Consider the following 27162-nt stretch of genomic DNA (forward strand, 5'->3'; position numbering starts at 1 on the left):
TGTTGCATTCTTTGGCTTTATATAAACATAAACAAGGAGAAAAAAAATCTTGATTAAATAGCTGAACATGAATTTGCAGAAAAGAGTATGTATTGCATCCTGTGACACGCAACTGCTTATAATGTTATGCTGTCTAATCTAACTGTCTTTTGAAAAGGTTCAGTTACATATAAGTTAAAAAAAAAATTAAAAAGAAATCACTGGTATAGCTTAAGTGAAGTCAAAAACTTATAGGAGGGAGGATTCATGCCTAAGGCATTTCATCACCTTCCATTGTAGATATTGTGTTCTTCGTAAAAAACAGTACAAAATTTAACTGAAGAGTATAAGCATTCCTCCTCTCAAGTATTTTGTATTTCCAAAGAAACAGATTTTCTCTCTTATTGCAGACAGGATATATAGCACCTTTAGATAGCTTCATCTACTGTTCTGAAATGTCAGAAAACACAAAAACAAAACAAAAAATCTCTCCCTTACAATGCAGTTCCTTGAAATGCTACTTTAGATTAGTGCATGATATAGGGACATCAGGATGACCCTTTTTGCATAGTGGGAGGTTTGGTGTAGATTCTTCTATTGCTGAAGATGGCAGCAAGAGTTCAGGATGAAAAATTTCAGGCACACCTAGCATATAAACTCTTAATTTCTCATGAGTCATCATGATCTGCTGCTAGCCAAGTGCAGTTCAAGTTCTTTTTGAGGCACTCTGGAGACTTTGGCTTGAATTGTGCCATCTTGGAGTCAAACCTCTGAGCTGTCGCTGGTGTAATTATATGGTAGCATCATTGGTTCGTTGCTGCCTGGCTCCTTTCTGGCTTCCTTCTTCTCAGAATTTTGTTTCCATTTTAGCAGCAAAATAATGATTGCAATTAAGCAGATGGCAAGGAAAATGGCAGCAACTCCACCAATGATTGTGACTACACTGACCCCTGGACTTTGATTATTCAGTTCTCTGGGGAGAACACCATTGGCTGCAACCTTCCTTTGAGGGACCTGTTTCTTGCTGGTGCGATCTAGTGCTACGTGCTGTATGTTTGTTCCTCGGTTGTTTTCTACTCCAATGTCCTTTGCAAGATCTCGATCCTGCTCAACTCCCCTCTTCTGACGTCTCTGTGTGGATAGTCCTGAGGTTCCACCACTCAAGAGCGAGTGGTACTGGTGCTCCACGCTTCTTTTGCCAATTCCGCGGTTAGCATTCTCTTTTGAACGTACAGTGTAGATTGTATGGACATACCACTCCCTACCCGAAGACACCTAGAAAGACAAAATGTTTTGTATTTAACACATGGATACAAGATCAGACAGCACTATATACAGAGGAAATCAATCACTGTTCTGAACGGATTGTCTGGACAAGTACCTTCAAAATCACACACATATAAGCCCCCCACTATGTGCGAATGTACACTAGAGGAGTCATGTTTTCTGCCAAAATTTTAAGAGGGGATAATTTCCATTCCTCTCCATGGCCAGACTCCATGGCTATCAGGTGCAGATGGAGAGGTGTAGCCTTGGCATCTTTTTGGTACTGTTAGTACCAATGGCCATCAAAAGAACCTCAGCTGTAGACAGTTCACAAAAGAGAACATCCCAGGCCTAATTCCTAGCTGACTAGGCACTGGCTGTGTCTCTAGTTCCATTTAAACATAAGAAAGAATTTTAAACTGTCAGGGTGATCGAACATTGCAACAGGGAAGCTGTGGAATCTTCACCCTTGGAGTTATTAAAAGTCCAACTGGTCACAGACGTGGGCAACTGGCTGTAAGCAGGAGGTTAGAACAGAGAATCTCCAGAGGTCCTTGACAACCTCATCCTTTCTGTGATTGCATGCAATCTGCATTAGATAGAGTTCCCTTTCTTGAATTTGTCTTCTCTTTTCAGGATACATAATAAATTTGGCTTCCACAAGGTCCAGTAGAATTGTTTGAATACAGTCTTAAAGCAGCTGTCTGATAATTTCAGTGGCTGCAGCCAAGTTCTGTAATTGTGATGAATAACACATTTTCTATTTTACTCTTGTTTTTTCCAAGCCTTTTTCAGGATATATGGTTATTACTTCAAATTTACATTCTTTTGACAGAACAAGGGCCAAAACCTACTGGATTTGGAAATGGAATCTTCGTATAACAAAAAAGAGATTTAATTTTCATGGGCGCAGGTTATAAAACCCTTTTTCTACTGTTAAATAGGTTGTTCTCTTAAATATTTCATTGCTTGCAATAGGACCTTTAATACTGAAGTGGCCAGGAGTAGCATTAAAGTCTCCTGAAGTCTAATTTAGTCTAACTAAAGTCTCAGTATTTTTTCTACTAATTCATACACTTGAGTTTTGCATGTAGCTTTGCAAATACCTAAGAGACAAATAATGAAGAAATAATTCCTGACTGCGTTACACTGATTAAAGGGATGAATGCACACAGCTGAAGGATTATATCTAATTAAAGAGTTTTACTCTTTAGTTGTCACCTTCTAGGATTTCCAGTGCTTAGATGTTTCACGATGGGCAAATTTGCAAGGAACAGATTTCATAGAAAATGTTGAGTAATAACTACATTTTTATTCAATTCTTTATAAATGCCTATGATTCTTTTACTTTTTATCTTTGACAAGTGAGATTGGAAGCAATAAAACAATGCTGTGTAACAAGAAATTTTTCAAGTTCTTAGAAGAAATATACAAGAATAATTTGTATAATTTCTGGTTAGAATGTGGAGTTAAGCAAGGGAAAAACATAGTATTCCCACAGAAATCTTAATAAGTGCTCCAGATTTTATATCTAGAAATTTTTAAGCATTTATAATCCTGTTTGACTGTCACTGGAATCAGGATAAATCTATTGGCTTCAATATGACTTACTGTTCACAACACTTCTTGTGTAAGCGTTTCTTTCTTGGTACAGTGCGCTTGCTAATAAGCTACAGAAATCATACCTGAAATAGAGGAGTTGAGTCTACTTTAAATCCGTCAGAGCCTGGCTGTTTAACTAATGGAATTGCTTCAGGATCATCTATTGCAAGTTTTGCATTAAAAAGCACATTTCCAAAGCTTGTGGTTTGTGTCTCCGGCTGAGCTTTGTCCTACACAGCCATGGAGGGAAAAATAAAGTTTGTAAAACACAGATTTATTTATTCATGTTTATTTCTTCTTTTCCAGTTCTAATATTTATACACAATGTATAAATTGTTTTATGCAATTCATTGTAACACCAACAGAAAAGACATGAGAAGCTGCGGTCACACCTGACTTGTATTAACTTCTATTTAATATTTTGCCTGAATGCTTTATTTGTTGAAATCCAAGGGGATACACTACGAAATAATCATAGCAACATTTCTAAAATAAAAAAGATATATGCATGTGGTCTGAAAAAAAAATAAAGTAGTAAATCTATTTCCCAGTTTAAAGAAGTTAACTTTAAGTTCTATTAACAGATACTCATATAAATTAGTTTAGACAATTAAACAATCATCTTACTTCAGGTTAAATTTCTAAAAGTAGGGCAACAGATCTGTAGTCATTTAGGTTTACTCTATTTTCAGAAGGGAAATAATCTCAGATATTCTAAGCCATCATTAGAGTTATCTCTCTTTCCCTATTGATTACAGAGGCAAATTGGATGACTAACTTTAAATTATACATTAATTTTTTAATGGCTAAAGATAAAAAAAAATCCAGCCCTTAACTTGCATGTCTCCTAAGACTCCATCTATGGTCAACAGGTATACACAATGCAGAGAAAAAGCTATCTCGGGATTCTAACTTAGGTCAAACTCTAAATGATAGGAGTCCCCAGAAAGATAAAGAATAGAACCAGGAGGGAGAAAGGCAAGGTACAAACACCAGTTCATGTTATCCTGGAGTTTGAGCCAAAAATTTGGTGCCATGGAGGACATTTTAAAGAACAGTTGGTTTTGGATAAAAAAATAAGTTAGGGGAAAAAAAAAAAGTTCATCCTCCCAGAATTAGAACACTTACCACAATCTTAAACCTGTACAGAAGGGATGGAGAATCAGCAAGGCACCCATATTCAGTGTTGGATGGATTATATTTGGGTACATATCCATCAGCTCCTGTGCACAGGAAAACCTTCTCGATGCTACAGTAGAAGGAATCACCCAAATTCTGCACTGGATCCACCATCACCCGGCCATATATGATATCACCTGTGAACAGTGCACACAGTTTACATTCTATTACATTGGAAAATTTAGCACAGTACTGAGGCTAAGCTGATAAGCCTAGTAAAAAAAATTAGTGCAGCGTAATGTGATTTTATCCAAAGACACCTTGCTACCCAGCTTCCTCTATATGGTGTTTTCAAAGGTCATGATCAGAGAGCATGCTCTTCCATATACTCTGAGCCATAAAACAGCAGTAGAAGGTCACCTGCTGTTGCTATAACCTCAGTCAGTTCAGGGTCTGTTTTAATTCTGGGCTATACTGGATTCTTCACTCTAAAAATGACTTAAAGAAACTCCTCTGCACCAAGCCAGGGTGTAGATTTTGGCCTCCTGACAATTCTGGCACTTCTTAAAGAGATGTCATTTTCGATGTCAGTAGAATCCTGTTCAGGCTGCATAAGGTTTTACTTATACTTGGTCAGACTGGCATACTGTAGAAGTGAAATGAAGATTACAAAAGTCACACAGACATTATGTGAGGCTTGGTTCCTTACTGTGCAATTGTATTTCAGCTGTCTAATAATGTTTAAGTTAAGGCGTGCTTGCCAGACCTGTACAAATAACCTGGGCCATTGTTATGCAGGCAAGAAAAGTATATTGTGTGCAGTGGTCAGATACATATGACAGAAAGTGATTAGGAAGGTTGAAAATCTGGAGTAGGAAAGGAGAAACATCACGCTGCTTTTACAACAATTTGGAGCAACTGTGCACTTTGAGAAAGAGAGACCAGGTACCTGCCATTCAAGAGTCTGTGCAAATACATCACAAAAGACAGTAATGTATTCAAGGTGTTGGCACAGTAATACACAGGCAAAAGAGGCACAGGAGGAAAGCAAAGGACTGAAGTAGATCCACTGACAAATGTGTCAGGTGAATCAATCTTCCCACCCCCAGCCTACTCAGTGGAGGACAGAGAGAAGCGAGAAAGCCTTGATGCTGTACAAGCTCTGTTCAGTAGCAGCCAAAACACTTGCATGTTATTAATACTGCAATGTTATTAATAGTGGCTGCTATTAAGAAAGCTAACTCCATCCAAGCCATACTCAGTACACTCACCCACAGAAAAAAACCAACCTGTGTAATATTCACTTATCAACTAGTAGTGTTCTTAACATCAGACAACGTTTACAAAGTGCTCAGATTATGAGAAGTGGCACCAGTACTGTAACCTTCAGACATTACAGTTTCAGTGCAGTTTTCCTAAGGAAAGGCAAATGCAAAAGAATATAAGCAGCAAGCCCAAATCCTTACTCCTATCTTGTTTTTACTGAAACACGATCCTGAAAACGTGGAACACATATGAAATGTATATTATCTGTGCATAATTATACCTTCTGAGAAAGCAACATCACTTTCTTGCCCAAAACCCATTGAGCCATCAGATAGCCACAGTGTCTTTTTGGAGAGAAGGAACATCTGGGTGTTCAAGCTGAACTCAGCAGCCACTGGGTCACTGACCTAAAACACAACAGCATAAGGCTCTCCAACAAGTATTCTTTAATGACTTTTAAAACATAGCATGATCTTCTCTTAATGCACATTTATTTTGCAGCTCCCCACATCTACATGCAATATTATACTTTAACCAAAAAGATTTCTTTGTACTAGACATAGATCGCTATAAATTGATATATAAATCGATATAAATGCATACAACCTTTGGGTTACCTGCCTCTGTGATATTTAATAGGATTCTAGGTTTGTTTCTTCCCACCACATTTTTCCAAATCCCAGCCAAGGAGGTGCCTAAGGTAACTTATGTGTGGTGGTAACATCAGGAAAATATTTCCCTCAATAACTTGCCTGCCCGCGACTCATCACAGCCTGTTTTCTCTACCCTGTTTTCATTCTTCCATCCAAGTCCCACCTCTGCTTCTGATCCTCTGTCAATTATTTGAAAGTACAAGTTGCTAAGGATTTATTTGCAAGTATCAGTTCTTCTGATGTGCTGCAGGATATCAGACCATGCATGTGAAAATGCACAAAACCCTTTGCACACCTTTTTATGATATTATTTATCTTTACACATTTGACACAGTTATCTATGGTTCTTCCTTGATTACATTACAAGAACAAAATAAATCAATACTACCATCAGCAGGTTCTCACTGGGCCATAAAGCAAGCTAGAAGGCAAACTATACAGGGACATGGCACAACAAAAGGGAAAGAGTATAGTGAATTGGGGAAAGCACAAAGTTCAAAATGATGCAGTGTGCCTAAGGAAACAATATGGAAGACACACACATTCAAAAAAAATAAAAAAAGAGTAAGAGGCTGCTAAACACATGAAAAAGCTGCTAACATACATATGTGTGTTATGAATGAATATATATGTATATGTGTGTGGAAAGGAAGGAAGGAAAACAGTAAAGAAAACATTATTGCTGGCTCATGGACAAGGGGCTGATGGAATAAGATATAACAATACCAACAGAAAACACTTCTGCAGGTTCTACATCCGATACATTTATTCTTCAAATCTCTTTTTCACAATAGAGTCCCCAGACTATCAAAGCCACAGGATTTGGCAAGAAGAATGAATAGCTGAAATACTTTTATAAACCCATTACTATTCTTTAGAAAGAGGAGCCCTACCCCCATAGCCTTTTCACAGAAAGAATGGTTAAAAAAATCATTTCCATTCTCTTGGAATCCTTTCTTCTAAATGCCTGGGGTTCAGGCTATTGAACAGCCTAAACAGTCCCACAGCTTCTTAGTCAGTCCCTTAGGCTTCTTCCAGGTAAGAGTTAGGTCTCTCCTACCTCACCCATTTTGCAACGATTTTTGCAGCTTTTCTGAATTTTCTTTGTCATCATCTTGTTTATACTAGGACCAGGCACAAGCTGTGGTTTAGCATTGCTGTGAACTACTTCAGAGTTCCTAGAAGCAGATTAGAAATGCCGAAGAAAACCTGAAGTGCTGAACTGGTTTAAATCGCCTTACCTCCTCCATGTAAATTTTTCAAAATGTTTTGCTGGTTAGCTGTGAGAAGGCAGGTTTCATGTCAGACTGAGTATCATCTCTCTGCTTCACTAGGACTTAATGCCATATCAGGAATCATCTGTTCTCCCATAGCTGGCATAATGCCAAATCAAAGCATAAAGACTGCATACATTCCTTTGTGTACTCTGGCTAATTCAACAGAAAAGTGATTGTGGTATCCCTGACTGATCTGGATAGGATTTGCACTGTAAGATGATTTAATAGCATACACCTATACTATTAATGAGCATGAAACCACAGCCACACTGTTCCAGTGTTACTTGTATTGGCTCCAAAAACCAGAAATAACTTCCTCCTTACACATCCCAAGATCACGCTAACCCTATTGATAACACTGTAAAGTGACAGTTTATGTTCAGTTAACCAACAGATTTTTTTTCAGTCAAAGATTTCTATATTTTGTTCTTCGCTACAGAACTTTACAGCTGGGCTTCATGAAAGATATGTTGTTTGCTTGTTCCCATGTTGCCATGTGATCCATATTGCTATGCGTGGGATTTGTGTCACTTTTGAGACCAGTGTTGGCAACCTATACTTCCTCTGTAGTCAGTGAAGAAGGCCTACCTTAGGACTGAATGAATCCTCCTCTGGAGATTCAACTTTTAATACCAGAGACCTATCTCTGGTCTTCGTATCAGTTGAAAACTTTCTGATAATAGTTTTATATTTTCCTAATCATCTGATAAATCTATGTCATAGCAAAGCCAAGAGATAAGTAAAGAATTCCCACAGTTTAGTTCATATCATAGCTGCCCCCCAGACCAATGTCAAAGAGCTTCCTATGGGCTAATACATTAGCCTTTCACAGTTGGGTAGAACTGGTTACAATACAGGGGAGGAGTATGTGCTGTCCCACCAATTTAGGAATCAGTTTGTTTGTAAGCGAGTAAATTCAGTTTCTAGCACTATTATTACAAGGCCACAAAGACAATTCGGGAATCTAACCGAAAAGAAAACATGACAAAGGTGTCACTGGGGTGGTACCTGCTGGAATCGGATATCCAGATCAAATGTGATCGGATCTCTAGGGTTGCATATGACTGGTAGGCTGTACTCCTGATGTGGAGCAGTGGTACAAGCTATCAGCTTCACAGTGTATGTTCCAGAATAGTCTCGAACCTGAAGTGAGAGAGAGAAATAGGTGTTCCACAAACATCCTAACAGTCTGGGGAACAGAAAATAGAGTAAAGGCTGAGGTTTTACCGCAAAATCTGAAACAAAGCTCCACTGCTGTACTGGCTGGTTGTATGTTGGCTCACTTCGGATGAGGCTGAGGCTAAATGTCAGGCCCGGGTGATCAGCAGACATAACCATGGATGTTACAGATGAAGCTAGAAAAATATCAAGAGACAGATTTGTCACCTTTAGTGTTTCACTGCAAACTCTCAGAGCCTGAAAAACATTCCCAGTAATTCATAAACCATAATGCCATGGTTGACGTTAATACCTTTACAGGGCACTGGGTCCTATTAACTGAAACTAACAAAATCAATTACAGTCAACACAGCTGGGCCCCCTTGATTCTTGTTCAAGTGTCTATTAACAGTTGCTTTTGGGCTACACAACCAGAAGCCAGTATGAAGATTAAATTTAACAGACAGGCAAAACAGTGAGAGTGGAATGGCAAAGATCTATAATCCCTCCTATTTTAAACTTGGAATTTCAGCCCAGGGAACAAAAAATAATTTCTCCAAGCAATGTAACTCTTTCAGCTCTGCCTGAAAGACAAAACCTAACATGCTAGCAGACAGCTGAGAAGAAGTAGAAGCACTATTAAGGAGTTTCATAGGTTAATAAAACTGACTTAAACTAAAAGAGATTTCTTAAAATGATTTTGTCCCTTCTCATTATTGTTCAGTTCTCATTATTGCTCAGCAGATTTAATTTAGTTAGATAATCTTTTCTGTAGCTGGCATTCATGCTCAGATTTACGTCTGTATTCTGAATAAAGGTAGTGGGGTTTAAACAGATTAAATTGCAGGATCAGGTCCTCAGCAATGACTAACTGAATGGCAGTGAGAATATTTTATTAACAGAGTGATAAAATATTCATTCTCTGAAAAAGGTCTAAATAACTTAGAAAGGTTTCAAGTTAGTAAATAAATTTTAATGCTATCTACATTCATAGGGGCAACATAAGTGAATAATTAATAATAGCTTTTGGATTAAAGACATACACTTATAGATCCCTAGTGAACACAATGGCCTAGATCTTTATCTTTCATAAGCCAGGCGGAATGATCTTCTTTCCATTAGATTTGTGTATATTTCATGAAGTTAGACAATCAGAATACAGTCATCAACAGCAAGTAAGAAATCCCTTACATTCCATTTTCAGGTGGGAAAAATCCCATTTGAACAGCACAGTACATAAAAAAAATCAGATATTAGTAGCAGAAATAAGAAAAGTGAATATGGAGGGGTGTCTTTGCTTTTATAGTACTGCTAAAGTATAGATTAAGCTTACCAGGATGGGACATGACAAACAGACCATGAAATCGGGCTTCGGTCTTGAAGTTGACAACCAAGCGCCCCTCTTCACTAATACGCATGCTGGTTGGATACAGGGAACCTGGCAGCAGAAACCAATTTACAAATTTTATTCCACTTGCAGATGGCAAATAAATCACATTTCTGTGAAACACCAACCCCACTCTTTAATTTCCCCTTGTCATGTAAGTTATCTGGGAGGTGGCCTAATGGTACCTTTTGGGTTGACTCAAGATTCTTCTTGAGCAAGAATTTATACAGTGGGGCCTAGAGTTTTCACAATGCTTCAGCTTTCCAAAGCACATACTGACATGGACCCACACAGCCGCTCTAGTAGGCAAAAGTCCACAGCACAGTCTGTAGTTGTGTTTGGGTAATAGCATGGTGAGCTGCCAGCAGGTTCTATAGAAGGAAGAATACTTACGTTTTCACTAGGTATTCAAGCTGACTCCTACCAATGAAAGCTGCTCCAGAGATACTTTTTATCAGTGTGTTCCTATCTATTATCTCAAGGTATCACCCACCAGCTGTTGGTTGTGGCTTCCATGGCAATCTGTTTGAGGGTGCTTGAATCTGTGAAACTCATTCTGACAGACTTTGCATTGCTATCTCTGGCATGAATCTGACCCAAGACATGGGCCTAATATTTCCTAATTTCAGGTTACAAAGTCTTGTTTATATGTCAGAAGAGGTTTATTGCTGTAGCTTGCAGCCAAGCCTTTTTTTTCTCTAGAGTTCTGCAAAGCTTCAGAGTTCAGGCGTTTCCTTCAGTGCTCCCTTACAGACAGCCAGTGATGTGCCACCATTCTGTTTGCCAGGAGCAAGAAGGAAAGAGGAATGTTCCTCCATGAACGTGTCAGAAACCTAACATTCTCACCAATGTGAAAGTATAGCACCCATACAAAAACACCTCTACCAACTATATTTATTGGTACATCAGAAATATATATACATGTATGAAATATGGCTTTAGAAGACCTTGACTGTTTTACAGTCATATGTAGAATATACGTAGAACAATTATATCTATCCAGAGGCATGGAAATAAATTGGAGACTAGTTAATCCCTCCCTTCCCAGAAAAACAGCTGCTCATTGTACAAGGCCGCAGAGTGAGAAAATACTGCCCAAATCAGTTTGGGATATGGTAGGGGTCTATCCTCCACTGCCTCACTATGTTTATCACACATCTTGTTCTAGATGTTCTCAAAGAGAGCTGCAGTGTTCAGCATCTGCAAACAACTGGCCATCAGTTCCTTAAACAGAGAAATAAAATATTAAGCATTAAAGACAGGAAAATGGTGGCATAGATGTGCCACATAGCTGAGGATTAAATGTGGTTGCTAGTCAGTGTCTAGTACATCATATGATTTGTGGTATGTTGCTTATTCTTTAGGCATGGCATGACATGTGCTTCATTCTTCATGCACTATAGATTCCCTTGCCACCCTCATTTACTGTTCTCAACATGAGGACAGAAATCACATAGCAATGACTTTTGTAGCTTATATACAGGGTTTGTAGAAACAAAGAATGGTTTTATGTTCACTGGAGTCTTGAAACTGTGTAAGTGTATATACGTAACTATAGCTAGTGCCTGTATTCTACTGTAGGCCGAGACAGATATGGAACACATAAGCTTAATGTTGATGAGTACCAAAGAAATTTCCATAAATAGAACAAAGGAGCATATAGGTTTAAATATACATTTTCACAGACATCTGTATGTCTCTACTTTTTAAAAAAATAAAATAATTTTTTGCAAAGATAAATTCTGTAATGTCAGAGTTTGATTTGTGACTAATTATAGTCACAAACACTTATTGACGATATCTATCACATTTAAAGAATGCTTCCCAGTTTACTACTCTACCACATAGGCTATTTTACCCATTAATTATTCCTATATCTTTTGAATGCTTCACAGTTAATGTGTTCAAAATATCAAAAGTTTCTGAAACTGTACATTCATGGCCAGAAAAATATGATATCACAGAAAAATTTTTTGTTTTGGTTTTTTTTTCATTAAAGAGCAAGCACCTTGTGTGGTAACAGCATATGGATACCTAATGAACCTTGAAGTTCTGAGTACGAATAAATGTATTAGTTTTTGCATGTGTACTTCAACAAGACAATTATCTTTCTTTGTAACAAAACTGATGCCAACTTTACCCTAAGCACCTCAGCAGAGAACTGTGAGTGTTAGGATATGAGAGAGTGTTTGCAACTGATAATAAGTGATATACTATTAATTTTTAGTATTAGAATTATTAAAAAATCATCTTACTGTGTGCACATTATACTCTTAGTAACAGAACTGTTATGAGTTCAATGCAAAGAAATCCAACACCCACCTTGGAGCTCTGCTTCAGGTGGGCTACCGATCCCATCCTTCCACAGGATGGCAGTGTCATACACAAAAGTCAGCCGAAGCTCTGACTGTAAGTCGAAATGCTGCCATCCTCCTACACCCACCGGGGAGTGGAAGACATACGAGACGTACAAGGGAACTCTCAGCGTGACATAGGACTGTACTAGATTGAGAACCTATAAAAATGAAAATTATGTATTTAGGTTAGTGGTCATGAAAGACAGCATTGCACTGGTAATCTGAGTGCAAGAGAAAAAGAAGACAGAACTTGAAATAAATGTTGTGACTGAATCAACTTTTCTCATTTTGCAAATTACAGATTAACACCACCACATTTCAGCTAAGCTTATGTCCCTTCAAGTTCTAATAAAACATAGACCCCTCAATTTTGACTTACCTTTTTTTTGGTCAGTTTTTTTAAGTACTTTATCAACATGGCTAAGAACAAAGACTTTGGAAATTTTTCAAATATACTTTTGTGTTTGTCTTATCTATGTGCCTTAACCAATTCTTCTGCTTACATTCTTATGCTACCATCCTCTAGGAAGCTCTTCTGGAAGATCCTTATTTTGCTCAGATGTCATTGCAAGACAGTTCCTGGACTGTACTTATGCTTTTCTGGAAATATTTCTTCCTTTGTGCATGGATAGTAGCTACCACACTCATGCAAACACACAAATCATACCATTTGTCACTGTCTGGAAGAACTAAAGCACAAGTTGATATAGATTTAACAATATATCCGTTATGCATGTATTATACAAAACAATAGCACTGTACTGAATTATTATCAGAGAATTGCATATTCTTCATATATATTTTGATGAAAAAGGCAAGAACAGTGTCAGTAAACTGCCACTTCTTAAGATAGCTCTTACATGATATATGGATCCAAAAATTTTGAAGAGACTTTGCACTTATGTTCTGTTACAAATACTTTTTCATTCACATCTCTTTGATTAGAAATGTGCAATCCAGATCCTTTTAGAACATTCTGGATTTCTTTAGAAAGAGATGGAAGGAAAGGCATTGAGATCATCTCCCAGTGGGAGACTTTTCGAAGGTATAAATGTTGTTGAACTCTCATTTGCTTCCAATAGAAATCCTATACGCAAATTTGTTCATCTGAACATTTTCCTGGAGTGATTACCTTGCAAGCTTCTAAAGAGTGTTTTGCACTATTAAAAAATCCCCCAACATTCGAAGAACTTTACAAGCTGTGTAAAAATCAAACTGTTTTTGGGTTCACTCAGTGGCACGTCAGGAGTCTGAACGTCCATTACCTTACAGCTGCATTACATTTTCGAATGCCAGACAAAACTTTTAGTAATACTATGAAACCACAAATATACTGCTTACCCTGACTAAATACTCTGAACTAATTAAAAAGTTCATAATGGCAAATGTTTATAGCTGCCACAATGCATGACACTCCTTGATCTACACTCTCTGCTACCAAAACCTTTTCCAATTATATTGTTTGCATTGTTCCATCAAATGTGCTATCATTAGACAGAAAAGTGTCTGGAAAAACACAGTATAGTGCAGTAAAGCAGTCTGGTAGATAATATTAAATGTTCCAGTTTTAGATGATTTTATATGAATGCTTCTTTGTTGATTTTATATAAACACAATCAAGCACTTCTATTTGGAACAAAAAAAGGGGTTTCTTCTCTGTATGTATTGGATGAGAAATTGAAGTTAGACAAAAATATTGTCCTTTAGTCTTATCTAAGTTGCAAGTTTATCTTTGGGCTATCTGCATGATATCTGAGGAACTATTTCAGACATCGATTTGCTAAATTGTTCCAAGTAATAATATAGAATTCCTACATCTATGAAAAAATATAGCTATGGTGGAAGTCTACAGTGCATCATAGTTTGCCTTTGATTCAGGAGTAACCTTGAACATTTGTCACTTCTTGGAACAGGATCAAGAACTGAATACATTTGGTAGTGTGACATACGTGTTCTTATTGAAAAGTCATTCACATATGTAGACATTGAAGTAGACATTGAAGTCAAAGATCTGAAATTCAGTTTGTTTATGAGGAAGAAATAAAAGTATATGAAAGAAAATTTAATATATGTCCATTATCCTCTTGAAAGGAAGCATACATAATATTTCATGATAATGTAGAGGAGGACTGGAATCTAACACAGAGAGAATTTAATGACTTTGAGGACCAGGACTGAAATGAGGTGAAATTTTACAGCATAAAGTATAAGGTAATGGCAACCAGTGTCAGGGATTTCTGGTAGAAATGAAAGACATCAGTTAGAAACAACAGAGGGGAAGAAATTTTGGTATGTGAAGTTGATCACATCTATGACCTTCCTACCCTCTCCATGTGATATGATCCTAAGATAAACTGAGGAATTGGGTGGAAATTAGAAGCATGCATGCTATTATACAGAGGAGTAGTGAGAGCTTATCTGAAACAGCTTTGATCATCCATGCTTGAAAAAGCCTGATTTGCATTGTAGACTGTAGAAAAAGAAATCAACGTAAACACAGGAATGGCAAAACTATCGGATGAGGGGAATCTAAAATAGCTGGGTTGTTCAGCCCGGTACAACAAAGGCTGAGAGGGAATAAGAACACTGTCTATAAACATCAGGAGGTGAACAACAGAGGAGGGCCACTGATGATGACAGATGACGCTGACATGGGAACAAATAGGCATAAGATGGCCATGACAAGTACAGCTTAGAAATCAGAAGAATTTCTAACCCTCAGTGTGGTGGCATTCAACAAGAATAGTGAGGCAATGAAATCCTATTAGTTTTTCAGTTAAGTTTACTAGTGTTGGAACCATATTATATAGAGTATTAAGGACAGTTACCCACAAAACCCCTTCCACCTCAGTATTGTCTGCCACCTCAAGTAAAAGAAAACAAACTTCTCTCAAATCTTTTCTTGATTTTCAAGTACAAGGTATCAGGGCCTCTTCACATACACTTTACATAAAGCAATCCATTAATGGGATTTCTAAGACACATTCAAGACACGTGCCCTTCCGGGTAGCTCCCAGTTACATCCCCGGGCATGACGTGCTGTGGTATGGAACACCTCCTTGGCCAGTCTGGGTCAGGTGTCCTGTCCCTGCTTCCTCCCGGCCCCTCCTCCTCCCTGGCAGAGCATGAGACTCACAAAGTCCTTGGTCAGTCTAAACATCAGTGTTATCAGTTTTTTGTTCCCAGGCCAAAAGTCAAAAACACAGTGCTGCAACAGCTACTAAGAAGGAGAAAAAAAACTGACTGCCACTGCTGAACCCAGGACACCTCCTTTCAATGACAGAACAGCGTTAGTGAGATCAGCTCGTTTGCACTGGTGAGAATGTAGCAGTAGGATCCCTTTTGAGGCAGGTCTGCCTGAAACACTGCTCCTTTGCCATACATTACCACTGCTCTGTAGGTAAATCTGAAACCATGGTGCCAAAGAATTGTCTCCATTTCTAGAACCCTAGAATTTAGAAGGTTCTTGTCTTTTGGCAAAACCCATGAGAGATGTGTGGGCAGCAGGCTGATTGCCCCAGCCTAGGAATTTGTGTACTTATGAAAGTCTACACGCTTTCATCAGTATAGCTTCCCTTATGTGAGATTCGTGGCATGTAAGGAGAGAAAGGAGTTCTTGCTAAACCAGCTGACTGAGTTTCTATGCACACAAACCATTCTTCAGGCTCTCACAGATTTGCAGGTGTGGAGGAAAACCTACAATACTGATAGCCAGACAATCACTGAATAAATAGTTTTCCCTCTCCTAACAGTAAATTAAAACATACAAACCCTTCTCATTTCTTTCTGGAAAGGAAAATGCCACAAGGGGAATACTGCACTTCAGGAGTCAGAAAGGAAAAATCACAGGACTATGTGCTATATGAAATACAGAGGATCTTTCTGACACAATAAAAATAAAATAAAGAAGAAATTAACTGCAGAGGGAAACTGAGTAAGTAAGTGAGCAGACCCTCCAACAAATGAATTGATGGAATGTGTTACACAGATGGAGGAGTCTTACTTCTCTAGCCCTCTTAATAATGTCATTTAGGTGAACATGAGAAAACATTCTTTCCATTGAGTTATCTTTATTTTACAGCACTGCCTGCAAAGTCTATTGGAAGTAGCCAGCTGTTCATATTTTATCTCAATGTGACATGATGAAACTCTAACTAAGTGGTAACTTAGAGCTGTGTAAGTGTAGGATCAGTTTAAGTGCTGTGGAGAGACAGAACAGGTGCATTATGTATCTAGGTATCCCATGCACAGGAGATGTTAACAGTTGTACTGACAAAATTATATTCATTAATTTTAAACAATAATAAGTGGGTGTGACTTTTAGCCTTGTGATACCAGGAGAGAAATACAGACTACAGCTACACCTCAGCTGAGCTGGAGAAATTGTGTCTAATACTCTGTAACAATGCCAGTTCTGGAGAACCTGGGAAAATAGAAGACAAAAATTCTTCCAAGCAGGGAGCAGACTCTTGCAGTTAATGTATGAAAAAATGTAGATCACAAATCATTCAAGGTGCATCTCAAAATTCATGTGTGTGAGGAAAGAACATGATTTATACTGGACATTGATATAAGAAATAGAGTTTCATATATTTTCTTTGCAAGATAATTTATCACAGAGCATTAGGTCTGTTTTTGAATGTTGACAATTCCCATTTAAGACTTAGGAAATACTAATGGTAGTTTCTATAGGTGTCCTTCTTTTTTTCCTCTATCTGATGCAAACTGTCAAACTTTATTAAGTAACACCCTCCAGCCTCCAGTTAGTTTGAAAATCTGTCATGTAACGCATAAGAATATTTACAAAAAAAAAATATTTCCAGCTAAGGCTTTGGGGTCTGGACTGTGTTCTACGTTTGTATTGTGTTTTATTTATCTGGCCTACATTTCCAGAAGGCAGAGTTTGGCAGTTTTGTGCACATGCACAGTGTATGTGGGTACTAATAAAATCAGAATCAGAAATTAGAAATAACACAAGTTCATGTTTTCTATTGTATATGCCAATGAAATTAACTTTTCCTAAAAATTGTATTTTTGCCTTCCAAATTATCCTGAGCCTCATTTTCTGTTGTATTTACTTGTCATGTCTGTGAATCTGAGTCACACAAGATTAACATTGCTATCAATTAACTGTTTATACAATACCAATATGGTAAAGCTAAGATCTGGCCCCAAGAAGGCATGTAGCCAGGTAGATCACTGGTGAAATGTAAAGCAGGTTTGTTTAAAGAAGTCTGAATGGAGAGGAGAACGCAATACAGCCTTGAAATGCTAGCTCCTTGAAAAAATTAACATCTGACTTTGTTACACAGCTGGTGCATTAACTTTACAGTGGAGTTTTTATTTCACAGTGCTCACAAAATGCGTGTATTTGCAGCTGGAGAAAAAAGGTTTGGCTGTTAGTGAGCTTCCATGTCAAGGGAATACAAGTTGCAGGGTTTTCTTAAACTTGACTGTGGCAGCTGAACTGAACATAAAAATAAGAAAATGGACATTTCTGTTTATTTCCATTTTACAGATCTAGTGAGATTTTCAGAAGAGCTGACTTTTCCCCTTAAAGTACGATTTTGGTAAAACTAGAACTATTAAAGCTGGAAGGATACTGTTTCGGTGTAATAAAAACTCTGTGAGCTGCCTCGTAGAAGCTGCGGCAACATACTGGTAATTTTAAAATTTGTTTCCCAATGGGTTTTTCAAACACCCAGTGCCATAACATGTGTAGCATAAGTGTGAACTGAACATATTGGAAGAAAGATGCTTTCAGTTGTGGCCAGAAATAACCATTTTCATTAGAGAACAAACCAAATTGCTCAACTACTCAACTAAAGTAGGTTCAAGGTCTCAAGCTATACAGTTAAGTATTTTAATATATGTTCTTCACCTTCTTGTTTCTGTCAAAGACTTGCTTAATTAGTTGCTGTTAATAATTTTTTTTTTAATGGTAATTTCCTTGCTTCCCTATGCCAAGTCTGGCAATAGATTGCAACTAGGGAAAGCAATATCCACATATAAATCTTTGGCCAGAATCACACAGAAGCCTTCAGGTGCCAAACTGTGTGGCTAAAGCAGTTAAAACAGTAGGAAATGAGATCAAATGATACTTCACACTCAATCAAATAAGTCTAGGCCAACACTCCAATATATACTTTAATAAAGGATGGTTGCTTGCTTGGTTTTCACTATTCCCTTTTTTAACTGTGTTTCATGAATATCTAGCATTGTTCTAGCACATGTGTCTTGAGAATGTGAGATGTCTGTAGTACTTGACATGTCCCCATGAAGTAAAGTCTAATAACCTTTATTAATTACCTAAAAATACAGGAAGATAACCCTCAGGTAAGTGAGTTCCATATTTTTAAGACATACACATTTCTAAAGACGGACACTGAAGGTCGGCCAAAAGAGAACTGTTGCTGCTAATTATAAAACCTGACCTTAACTTTAACCAGAACAGAACTATAATCCAAAAGAACTAGCTCAATTTAAAGAGGACTAGGTCTTTGTTTTTAAATATAAATTCTTTAAGCTGCACATCTAAATCCATATTTAGATACCTAAGTGCCTGATTTCTCAGATGTGGTGAATAAGGGCAGACCCCAGGAACAAAGTGTCAAGCTGTATACTGAAAAGAGTGCTGCATCTGACACACAGGATTTGCTCATGCACAGAGTAATTGAGAAAGAGAATGGGTCACAGGCAAAAGGCCTCAAAGGGGAAAAAAAAAAAAAAAAGAAAACTAAGACCTTCTCTGTATGTATTATGACAGTTCATGAGTTCATGGGAACTGGCTAAGACAGCTGCAGCTTGCAGTAAAGTATGAGCACTGCTACACCAGCTGCAGGTCTCCGAACTCACTTCTTGTTGACTGAAGGTCATCTTCTTTCCCTAGAATAGGAAGAGCTCCCATAAAGTGGAGGTCCACATCCCACAATATATTGACAGTTTCTTTTGTGAAATATCTCTGTCTGAATTGACAGTGCTGTCTTTGTTCGACCATACAGGTACTTCAGATTTAGAATCAAGAAACAGAATTTTGAGCTTAAAGATCTAGCCAAAATATCTGGTAAATCAAAGCTATTAAATTTGCAATCGAGCAGGATGTCGTAAGAGTGGGGTTTTTTAATCTATCTTTTCTCTGTGTATAATAGAATTTAAGCTTCCTTTGTATGCTAAAAAAACATGGTGAAAATCATAGCTGCCAGCTTTACTGTCACAGAGGAGGATTATTAATTGTCCACTGAAGGAGAAAAAACCAACAATGGTGACAACCACAGAGATAGGGCACTGACTGCCTCCCCTCTCAGTTGGAGGGGGTCATGTGAAGATAAAGACCAAACCTGGAGAAGAATTAAATGGAGGTGGGGAAACAGGGAGGGCAGTGAAGCGCATACTGGCTTCAGGGCAATGCTTTGCTGCTAGAAGTAATTCAGCTTGATATTTCACTTAATACACTGTAACCTTTTAGCCATAACCTACAAGGCACTAAAGGATGACTTCAGCTGCAGTTTGATGGCTCTCATAGCTCATGTTCATCTCTTTCTGCTTTTAAATGAGTGATCTTACCTAAAGCACATAACACTTCTGGAGCTTAAAACAAGTACTACTATCTTTCTTGGTCACATTACCATTTATACATGTCCTTCACAATCAAATATTAGTTCTTTTTATTTACTAAAATATAGTAATAGTGCTTATTTTCTCCTCTGTTTATATGCATATAGACATATGTAGGTTTTATTTAGACACACATTTGTCTAAACCAGCTATTCAATCTTTTCTGTAAAGGACAAAAAAGTATATAAAATGGAAAGGGTTCATATCAAGTCTTCCTTTTCACTGTGGCAGAAATGGCTTGCATAGCTCACAGGATTGGAGTTGCAGCTGCTTGGCAGCTGTGTGTGCTTATGTGCTTATGATTGTGTGGGGGGGAAATAATCTATGGCTGCATATTGCATGGGCATAAACAGATAGTAAAAGGAATGATGAGTTGAAGACATTAAATAATTTCCAGAACAGTGAAGACTGCTGTCATCTTTATCTTGTGGGAATGTGTAAGGTTTACATCCCACACATGCATGCCTTTCCCTTCCCTCTGAGAGGCATACGGTTCCAGTGGAATGCACCTGTAGGAGGATCTGCTTGTAGCAGAGGGGCAACCCCAAGCAGATGCACCAACAGAGACTTCCAACATCAAGACAGAGATCTTGAACAGGTCTGTATAACAGACAGGAGCCAGAACTTAGGATAGAGCAATGAGATGACAGATCCACCACAGACTTTGTATCTAAGAAGGACAGAAGCTCCATTTTGTTCTCGTCTTATAATTTACAGAATATATAATCTCTAGTTAAAGGAGTAGAATGTTAAGAAGTTAAGGAAGGGCTAAAGAGAGCCTGGTGCAATTTCTTGTCCAGCAGACTGCATGATTCCCTGCAGACATTCACACGGGAAGGTGGACTTTAGGCATTTAAATATAAAAGAGAAAAAGAATTCCAAAACAGAGGGAAAATCAACTTATCTGATTAGCTATCTGTATGTCCATTGACACCTATGCTTTCAGTAGTAGAATAGCTTTGCTGTTGAACATGCCCATAGGTTCCTCTCAACAATGACACACTTTTCTCATCTGTTAAGGCCTTATACCATTTGGGACTGACAAAATAAGAATTTGTGCATATAAGTCTACTGAAGTCTGATAAGAAGAAGGGTCCTTGGCAAAATGAACATCTGTTACAAAGTTGAGAATTTATGGCCATTTCACACAGTGGCCCCATCCTTTCCACATGAGCTTGAAAGAGAGCCAGGAAAGTGATTGAGCTTTACCACACAGCTATGATGCCATGGATAGACTTCTCTGAAATGAGGTACTGCATTTCCAGTCTTTCTTCCAGCCTGTATGATTATTCCCAAAAACCATTTTTCTGTGTCATAAAGGATTGATCTTCATAGCTACAGCTTTTGTACTTTAGAGCCTGAGCGGGATCAGACAGACTTATGTAGTAGTTAATACAAGGGATTAGTATCATTGTCACTGCACCAGAAGAAATCCTGCAGCCTTTTTGCTTCCACATTACTATGTATTTCTAGAAATAATTCTCCAAAGGACACCTGAAGATCTCCCCAGTCTCTTTGTTTTTACTCCCAACCACTTTCACAGGTCTGTTCTTCAGACATTCTGTATCGGCAGCTTCTCTTTGCTTCCTGAGCAAAGATCCTTGCACTGGCGGATCTTGTTACCCAGTGAGCAAGAGCTGAGCAGAGGCAAGCACCTGGTAGGACATTGCAGTCGCTTGTTATCAGCAAGAAGGGTCTTCACAATTTTTTTTTAACTCTTTTTAAAGATACACCATGACTAATAGTGATTTAGTGTATATCTATATCCGCATATATGTGTGTGTGTATATATATCCCAGTAGTATAAATATGCTAAAAGCAATCCTTTAGGCTTTCATTCTAAGAAAAGGCTAAGGTGGCTCACTATATAATAAAAGTAGAATCAGTTTGTCCTAAAATACTTCAAAATTGTATTGGGAGAAAATCACAGCAAATTTCATTCAGACAGAATTATTCCCTTAACTTCAATCAGACACGGATTTCACATATAGTCTATTAACATTTAATGAATATTAATAGCTTTAAGAAACAAACTAACCTTGGGGGAAGACTAAGAAAGAAAAACCAACTACTTTTCAACTCAATTAATTCTAAACCCACTTATTTCTATAGGCATAGATGCATTATCAAGTTAATCTTCCACTTTAAGAACATAGTAAAAAATCAAGTTACAGCTTCATACCTGTCCATCTGTCCCAATGGTGCCTCCACAATCTGTGAGGAGCTCAGACATGTCATAATAGCTAACAAACTCCCATAAACAGGCTTCCAGATTCAGATTGCGGTAGAAGCGTAAGGTATTGAATCCTCTGATTATTGGGCTGTATTGATATGGAATGGTCTCTCCAATCACATCTGGATTTTTGGTAGCATCAGTTAAGAAACCATGGTGAGTCTTCACTTCTGTGTAATCCAACAGGTTGGAGCATTTATGGTTTCCAACTCTAGTTCCATCAGGGCTAAGTGTCAGCTCAAAGTTGGAGAGCTCTCTTGTAGAAATAACAGGCAGCATGCCTAAAAAACATTAATTTATAGCACTATAACTAAATTTCAGTGTTTAGAGCTGCTTAATTTAGCCAAAGTTTGTCAAACACTAAGGAAGCTATGCAGTGCTTCTGTATTTTGCACATACAGCAATTAATGGACTTTAGAATTCAGAGAAAGTTGATATGCTATGTGTGTATGAGACTTCTCCACAATAATTGTATCTTTGTAATATGAATGCCAAATATAATATTTCCAAATCTCCAACATAATTTTCAGTCAGGATTTTGTGTGATATTTTTCAGAGATATTTTTCATAGTAATAAAATGGCTTAATGTTTTTTAATAAATAAATTCTTCTTTGTTGTATCTGTATGCATTTCAAAGGAGCTTTATAAAGTGTGGATTTAGCCGAACTTTTATAAACTATGCAATTAATCTGAAAACAGTCTTCAGATCAAAGACTATGTATGAACACAGTATCTTATGCACCTTGTTGCAAACTGCACTTGTACATACATCAAGCTTTTCTCTGGTCCCACACGGCTATTTAAAATAACATGACCAATAAAAAAAGCTCAAATAACAGCTTGTTTTATGTATTCCCTCAACTCCACAGCTGATTAGCTGATTATATCATACCATCAATATGTGGCATTGTGACTGTCAATTTGATGAAGTTGGCATAATCAGGATCTTCTGGGCCAGTATATCGCAATTTGGCAGAGAAGGGTTCTGCTCCAACTACTCCTGACACACGAGGCTGACAAAGACCTAATGGAAAAAAGAGAAAATTATTTAATGTCCAGAGGCTATAATGTATACTTTCCTTTGCACTATTTTTAGATGTACTTTTTTTCACTGGACGAGTTCCCAAAGCAAGCAGAATTTTCTTTAACAACAAGTAAATCCTTTTCAGCAGCATTTACCAGAGGTTTGAATAGGAATTAATACAAAAGAGGATTCAAATAGAAATCATCCAGATCAACTGGACCACATTTTCAGAAACAGGTGATGATACTGTACCTGTACATTTTCAGTTGCATGTATCAAGCATGCTTGCAAAGTCAGTGTCGAGTGCCATACTTTCTTACAGAGATCCTCAGAGGCATACACTTAAATTCCTCCCACCCTCTTAAGCACATACATAGCTTTGCGGAAGATACCTGATCAGTGTTCAGTTTGTTTTGGCCCAGGATTGGGGTTTGGACCTATACATACCTTCATAGGAATCCATGAAACTCCTGTTTCATTAGTGACCAAAATGTAGTTAGAATAATCATGTCAAAGGATCTTTAGAAATACTGTACTCAAAGTAAAGCCAGCTTCAAAGTTAGATCAAGTTGCTCAGGGCCTTGTTCAGTTGAATTTTTAATTTCTCCAAGAAAGAAGAATCTATAACTTACTTTGGCAATCCTTTCCAGTGTTATTTCAACCTGTTCCAATGCTAGTCCTGGTTTGTAGGACCAGAAGATTAGGTTTGCAATAATATGATCTGATATACATGCAACTTCTGGTTGCATTGCATAGTTCCATGCAGAAGCGCCTGCATTCTGGCCACAAGAATCATAGCACATTGACATGTGATGGCCAAAGAAACCAGCAGACGTGGAAAATCACCAGTTTCCTTTGCCCATGTTCTGCTCTTTGCCCATCTGTGAGGGATTACAAGAAAGAGAATGCAGGGCTCTCCTCTTGGAGAATTTATCAGTTCTGGTGGGCCCCATCTGTCTCAACACTCCAAGTTGGAAACTTCTGGCATGATGAAAAATAAATTCTCTTCTGCACACAATAGCTTTGTTTGTTTTTCTTAAATGCAAGAAAGATGTACTAAAGAGGCTAAATACTTTTTTTTTGCACAATATGACTTCTGAGAATTTAGTCTATGCGCTGGAGGTCAAGCATCTTCAAAGCTCAAAATATACAGGATTTTGGCAGGTTGCTTTGATCACTGAACTTCTTTCAAAATAGCATCTAATAATTTTGTTTTTATTGTACATGATCTTCAGTATTGTTGACTTCTGCATCATAAGTTAGCTTTAGTACTGGAAGCAATATATGCATGACAATTAAGTCCTGAGCCTGAGTTAATTAGCCTTGTCCTCTTTGCTTGTAAGATTCCTGATAGTACAAACAAAGATGACTTGAGTCTACAGCCAAAATGTGGAATAAAGGATAGGAATAAATAAATAGAAAATCCATCCATTAAGCTCGTTAAAGCCCTAACATAGTTGGAAATAAAATGTTTACAATATTTAGTTGGAAAGGCCAAGGAAATTAAAATCATGTTTCAAATGAAAAATCATGTCATTTATCTACTGTAAGATCTCACAAAACCCAGAAGACTTAATGTACATATAAAAGCAGCAGAGATGACACAAAGAATGTAAAACGGCTGCAAAAGTGTAATAAAATACAATGGTCTGTAATTGATTGCTGATAATTACTCATTCTCCACATTATACAATAAACAAAAGTATCTGTGACTTCTACTACAAAACAGCATATGCTATCAAACTGTACTTTGTGCACGTCAGTTCTTCACCTCTGCTTCACAACATTATTCAGTATGAGTTTCATGAAAAGAGTTGGCTGGGCAAAGGAAGTAGATTGCAGTAACTGCTGGCTGAGGGAATTCAGCATCAATTCAGTAGTGATTTGATATCAGACAATCAGAGAGAGACAAAGACGGAATCAGAAAAAGAAGGCTAAATATTATGAATACCTCAACCATGAAAAGCTTCGTCTATGTCCTGTTGCTGGACACCAGTCCTTAGTCAAGGAAGATACCGAGTATCAGGTGTCCAATGACTGAGGCTAGTGAGGCCTGAATGCCAAATGAAGCTTTTCTTCTGGATAGGCACTTGTAAGAGCACTCTCACATGGGTTCTCCAGTGTCTAATAGAAGCTGAGATTGTACTGCAATGTTACTACAGTTGAATTCAAAAGTCAAGAGAAACGAGGTTTCATTAATGCCAGTGCACATTATATACTGTTCTACTGAACATGCAAGTTTGCTATGTGGTTAATTATTTAAGTATGTGGGCAACTAGCAAAGTTAAAAAACATTTTCTTTTTACAGTTCCCTACTGTGCTAAGAAGAAAGTTTTTGCACAGTCTCTACGGACAACACAAGAAAAGCTGAGATCGTAACATTAAAACACCTTATTATGTAATCAAATTTTGTTTAGGACAGAATTTGGGATCAAAAAGAGGTCTGGGGGTTTTGCAATAGGTGATGATGCCTTACCTTCTGATGTGCTTATAGTTACAATAGGGCTCATAAGCTCAAGACCCTCATTCCCATCTGAATTCACAGCACGAGCAGCACACTGGACTCGAGAACCAGCTTGGAAGTAAATGGAGTCAAGTGTAATCATCTTGGAGGAAGTAAAGAAGGTATCAAAGTCAACCTCCTTCATGGGGCTAGTCACACCATCAGGACCAGTGGGTGCGCTTACAAGCCACCGGTATTGTGTCAGAGAATTATTGATGTTCTCACTGGCACATATAGAACCAGTCTTGTCAAAGTCTTCATATTTAGGATTACAGGCCTGCAGAACAAGGCAGATATGTTAACAATTTACTTCTTTCATGGCACAAGAATTTTAATTTACCAAGATCATAAAGCTCAACCACAACATAGAACTGACAACCCCAGTAAATCTCTTAAGAAATCACCTTATTTTGACACTGACACTTTAAGCATGCTTGTGGTAGATTAAAATGCAGGTCTAATTATTCTTAATGAAATAAAAATATTATTTTAAATTATGATTTATGGGTGAAAATCTAACAGAGTTATGAAGGCACAAACTACAGTCCCACATGCTGCTTTAACTTGATTGTTGCTCTTTGATCTAATTCTGCAAATATATTTTGCATTTCGAGATTTCTTTTTTGTTGTTGTTGTTATTAATTTCTATTTAGGAGATACATTCAACATATGATCCATTCCTCTATGTAAGGAATGGTGTGAGAAGCAAATTGAAGACGCAGATGGAGCAAAACCTTCCTCATGCAAAGCTTTCAGCTGCAAAATTACAATGAAACAAACCTGTAGTACTTCAACTCATCTTCCAGTCTGTGTCACTTATTAAAAACAATGACTTATCTGTTATCTCTAGTGATTTTAATTCTGCAAATTAAGATAATGCAGGTAATAGTGAGATCATGCATCATAGACATAGTGTGAGTATCAAACTGTTCTTAGTGATGAACAAGTTAAATATCTTTCTGTGCTTTTTGTCCTACTGAAAATTGATTTATTATCCAGACAAATTAGATTAGCTCTTAGGACAGTTCTAGTTTGAACTCATCTGTGGCTCACAACAATATGGGTTGATACTAGGTGCCTAAAATCCACTGAGCAAAATCCATGTACTAATTTTGTTCCAACTTTCCACAGAGATACTCACTGTGATACAGACAACAGGATAGCCAGCTATGGGACTGGTTCTGTCTTTGGCTCTGGAAGTATCATCATATATCAAAAGCGATGCAACTTGAGGGACAGAAGGAAAGGTGACATCTGCCATGCTGTTCATTTCTTCAATGTAAACAATGGCTTTGGCTATCTGGCAATGAAAAGGCAGAAATGGTTCTCTGTGAACATTTAAATAAACAGGGGATTCAAACTGGACCTTGATCAGGTGTAATTTGAAATATTGTCCCAAAAGAAGTTCTAAAACCTCAATAGGATGAGCTATTGAGAAAGGTTTGAGGCACTGGAAAGCATAAAGCAGACTACAAAAGCAAGAGTTAAAATTACTTTCTTTCTTTTCAGAACACTGAAGATACCAGACCCTTTAACCTTGCGTCCCAGCTTTTTCGAATCATGCCTTGCCAACAAACTCTTTTGGGTAGGTGCTACTCTGTCAGCTGGGCTGATCCTCTTTGTCTTTTAAGATACAAGCCAAAATGGCATGTATAACCCTAAAAGAAGAGCAAAGCTATAAGCCAGAAACCAAGAAGGACTGTTTATAAGATTTTGCTGTTGA

General features: G+C 37.7%; 1 protein-coding gene across 1 annotated transcript in view; it reads right to left on the bottom strand.

Moving 5' to 3' along the window:
* Window positions 1–741: 741 nt before the first annotated feature.
* Window positions 742–27162, bottom strand: part of FREM2 (FRAS1 related extracellular matrix 2) — a gene marked incomplete at both ends in the record, with an annotated part of 129569 nt that continues 103148 nt past the window's right edge. Inside the window, 12 exons of the mRNA XM_080613330.1 lie at window positions 742–1254; window positions 2931–3077; window positions 3976–4163; window positions 5513–5639; window positions 8171–8305; window positions 8390–8517; window positions 9654–9758; window positions 12030–12222; window positions 21861–22192; window positions 22805–22936; window positions 25413–25716; window positions 26581–26739. Coding sequence (XP_080469456.1) covers window positions 742–1254; window positions 2931–3077; window positions 3976–4163; window positions 5513–5639; window positions 8171–8305; window positions 8390–8517; window positions 9654–9758; window positions 12030–12222; window positions 21861–22192; window positions 22805–22936; window positions 25413–25716; window positions 26581–26739 — 2463 coding nt within the window. The remainder of the gene's footprint in view (window positions 1255–2930; window positions 3078–3975; window positions 4164–5512; window positions 5640–8170; window positions 8306–8389; window positions 8518–9653; window positions 9759–12029; window positions 12223–21860; window positions 22193–22804; window positions 22937–25412; window positions 25717–26580; window positions 26740–27162) is intronic.

This window comes from Psittacula echo (genome assembly GCF_963264785.1).
Source record: "Psittacula echo genome assembly, chromosome: 3".
Taxonomy (NCBI): Eukaryota; Metazoa; Chordata; class Aves; order Psittaciformes; family Psittacidae; genus Psittacula; species Psittacula echo.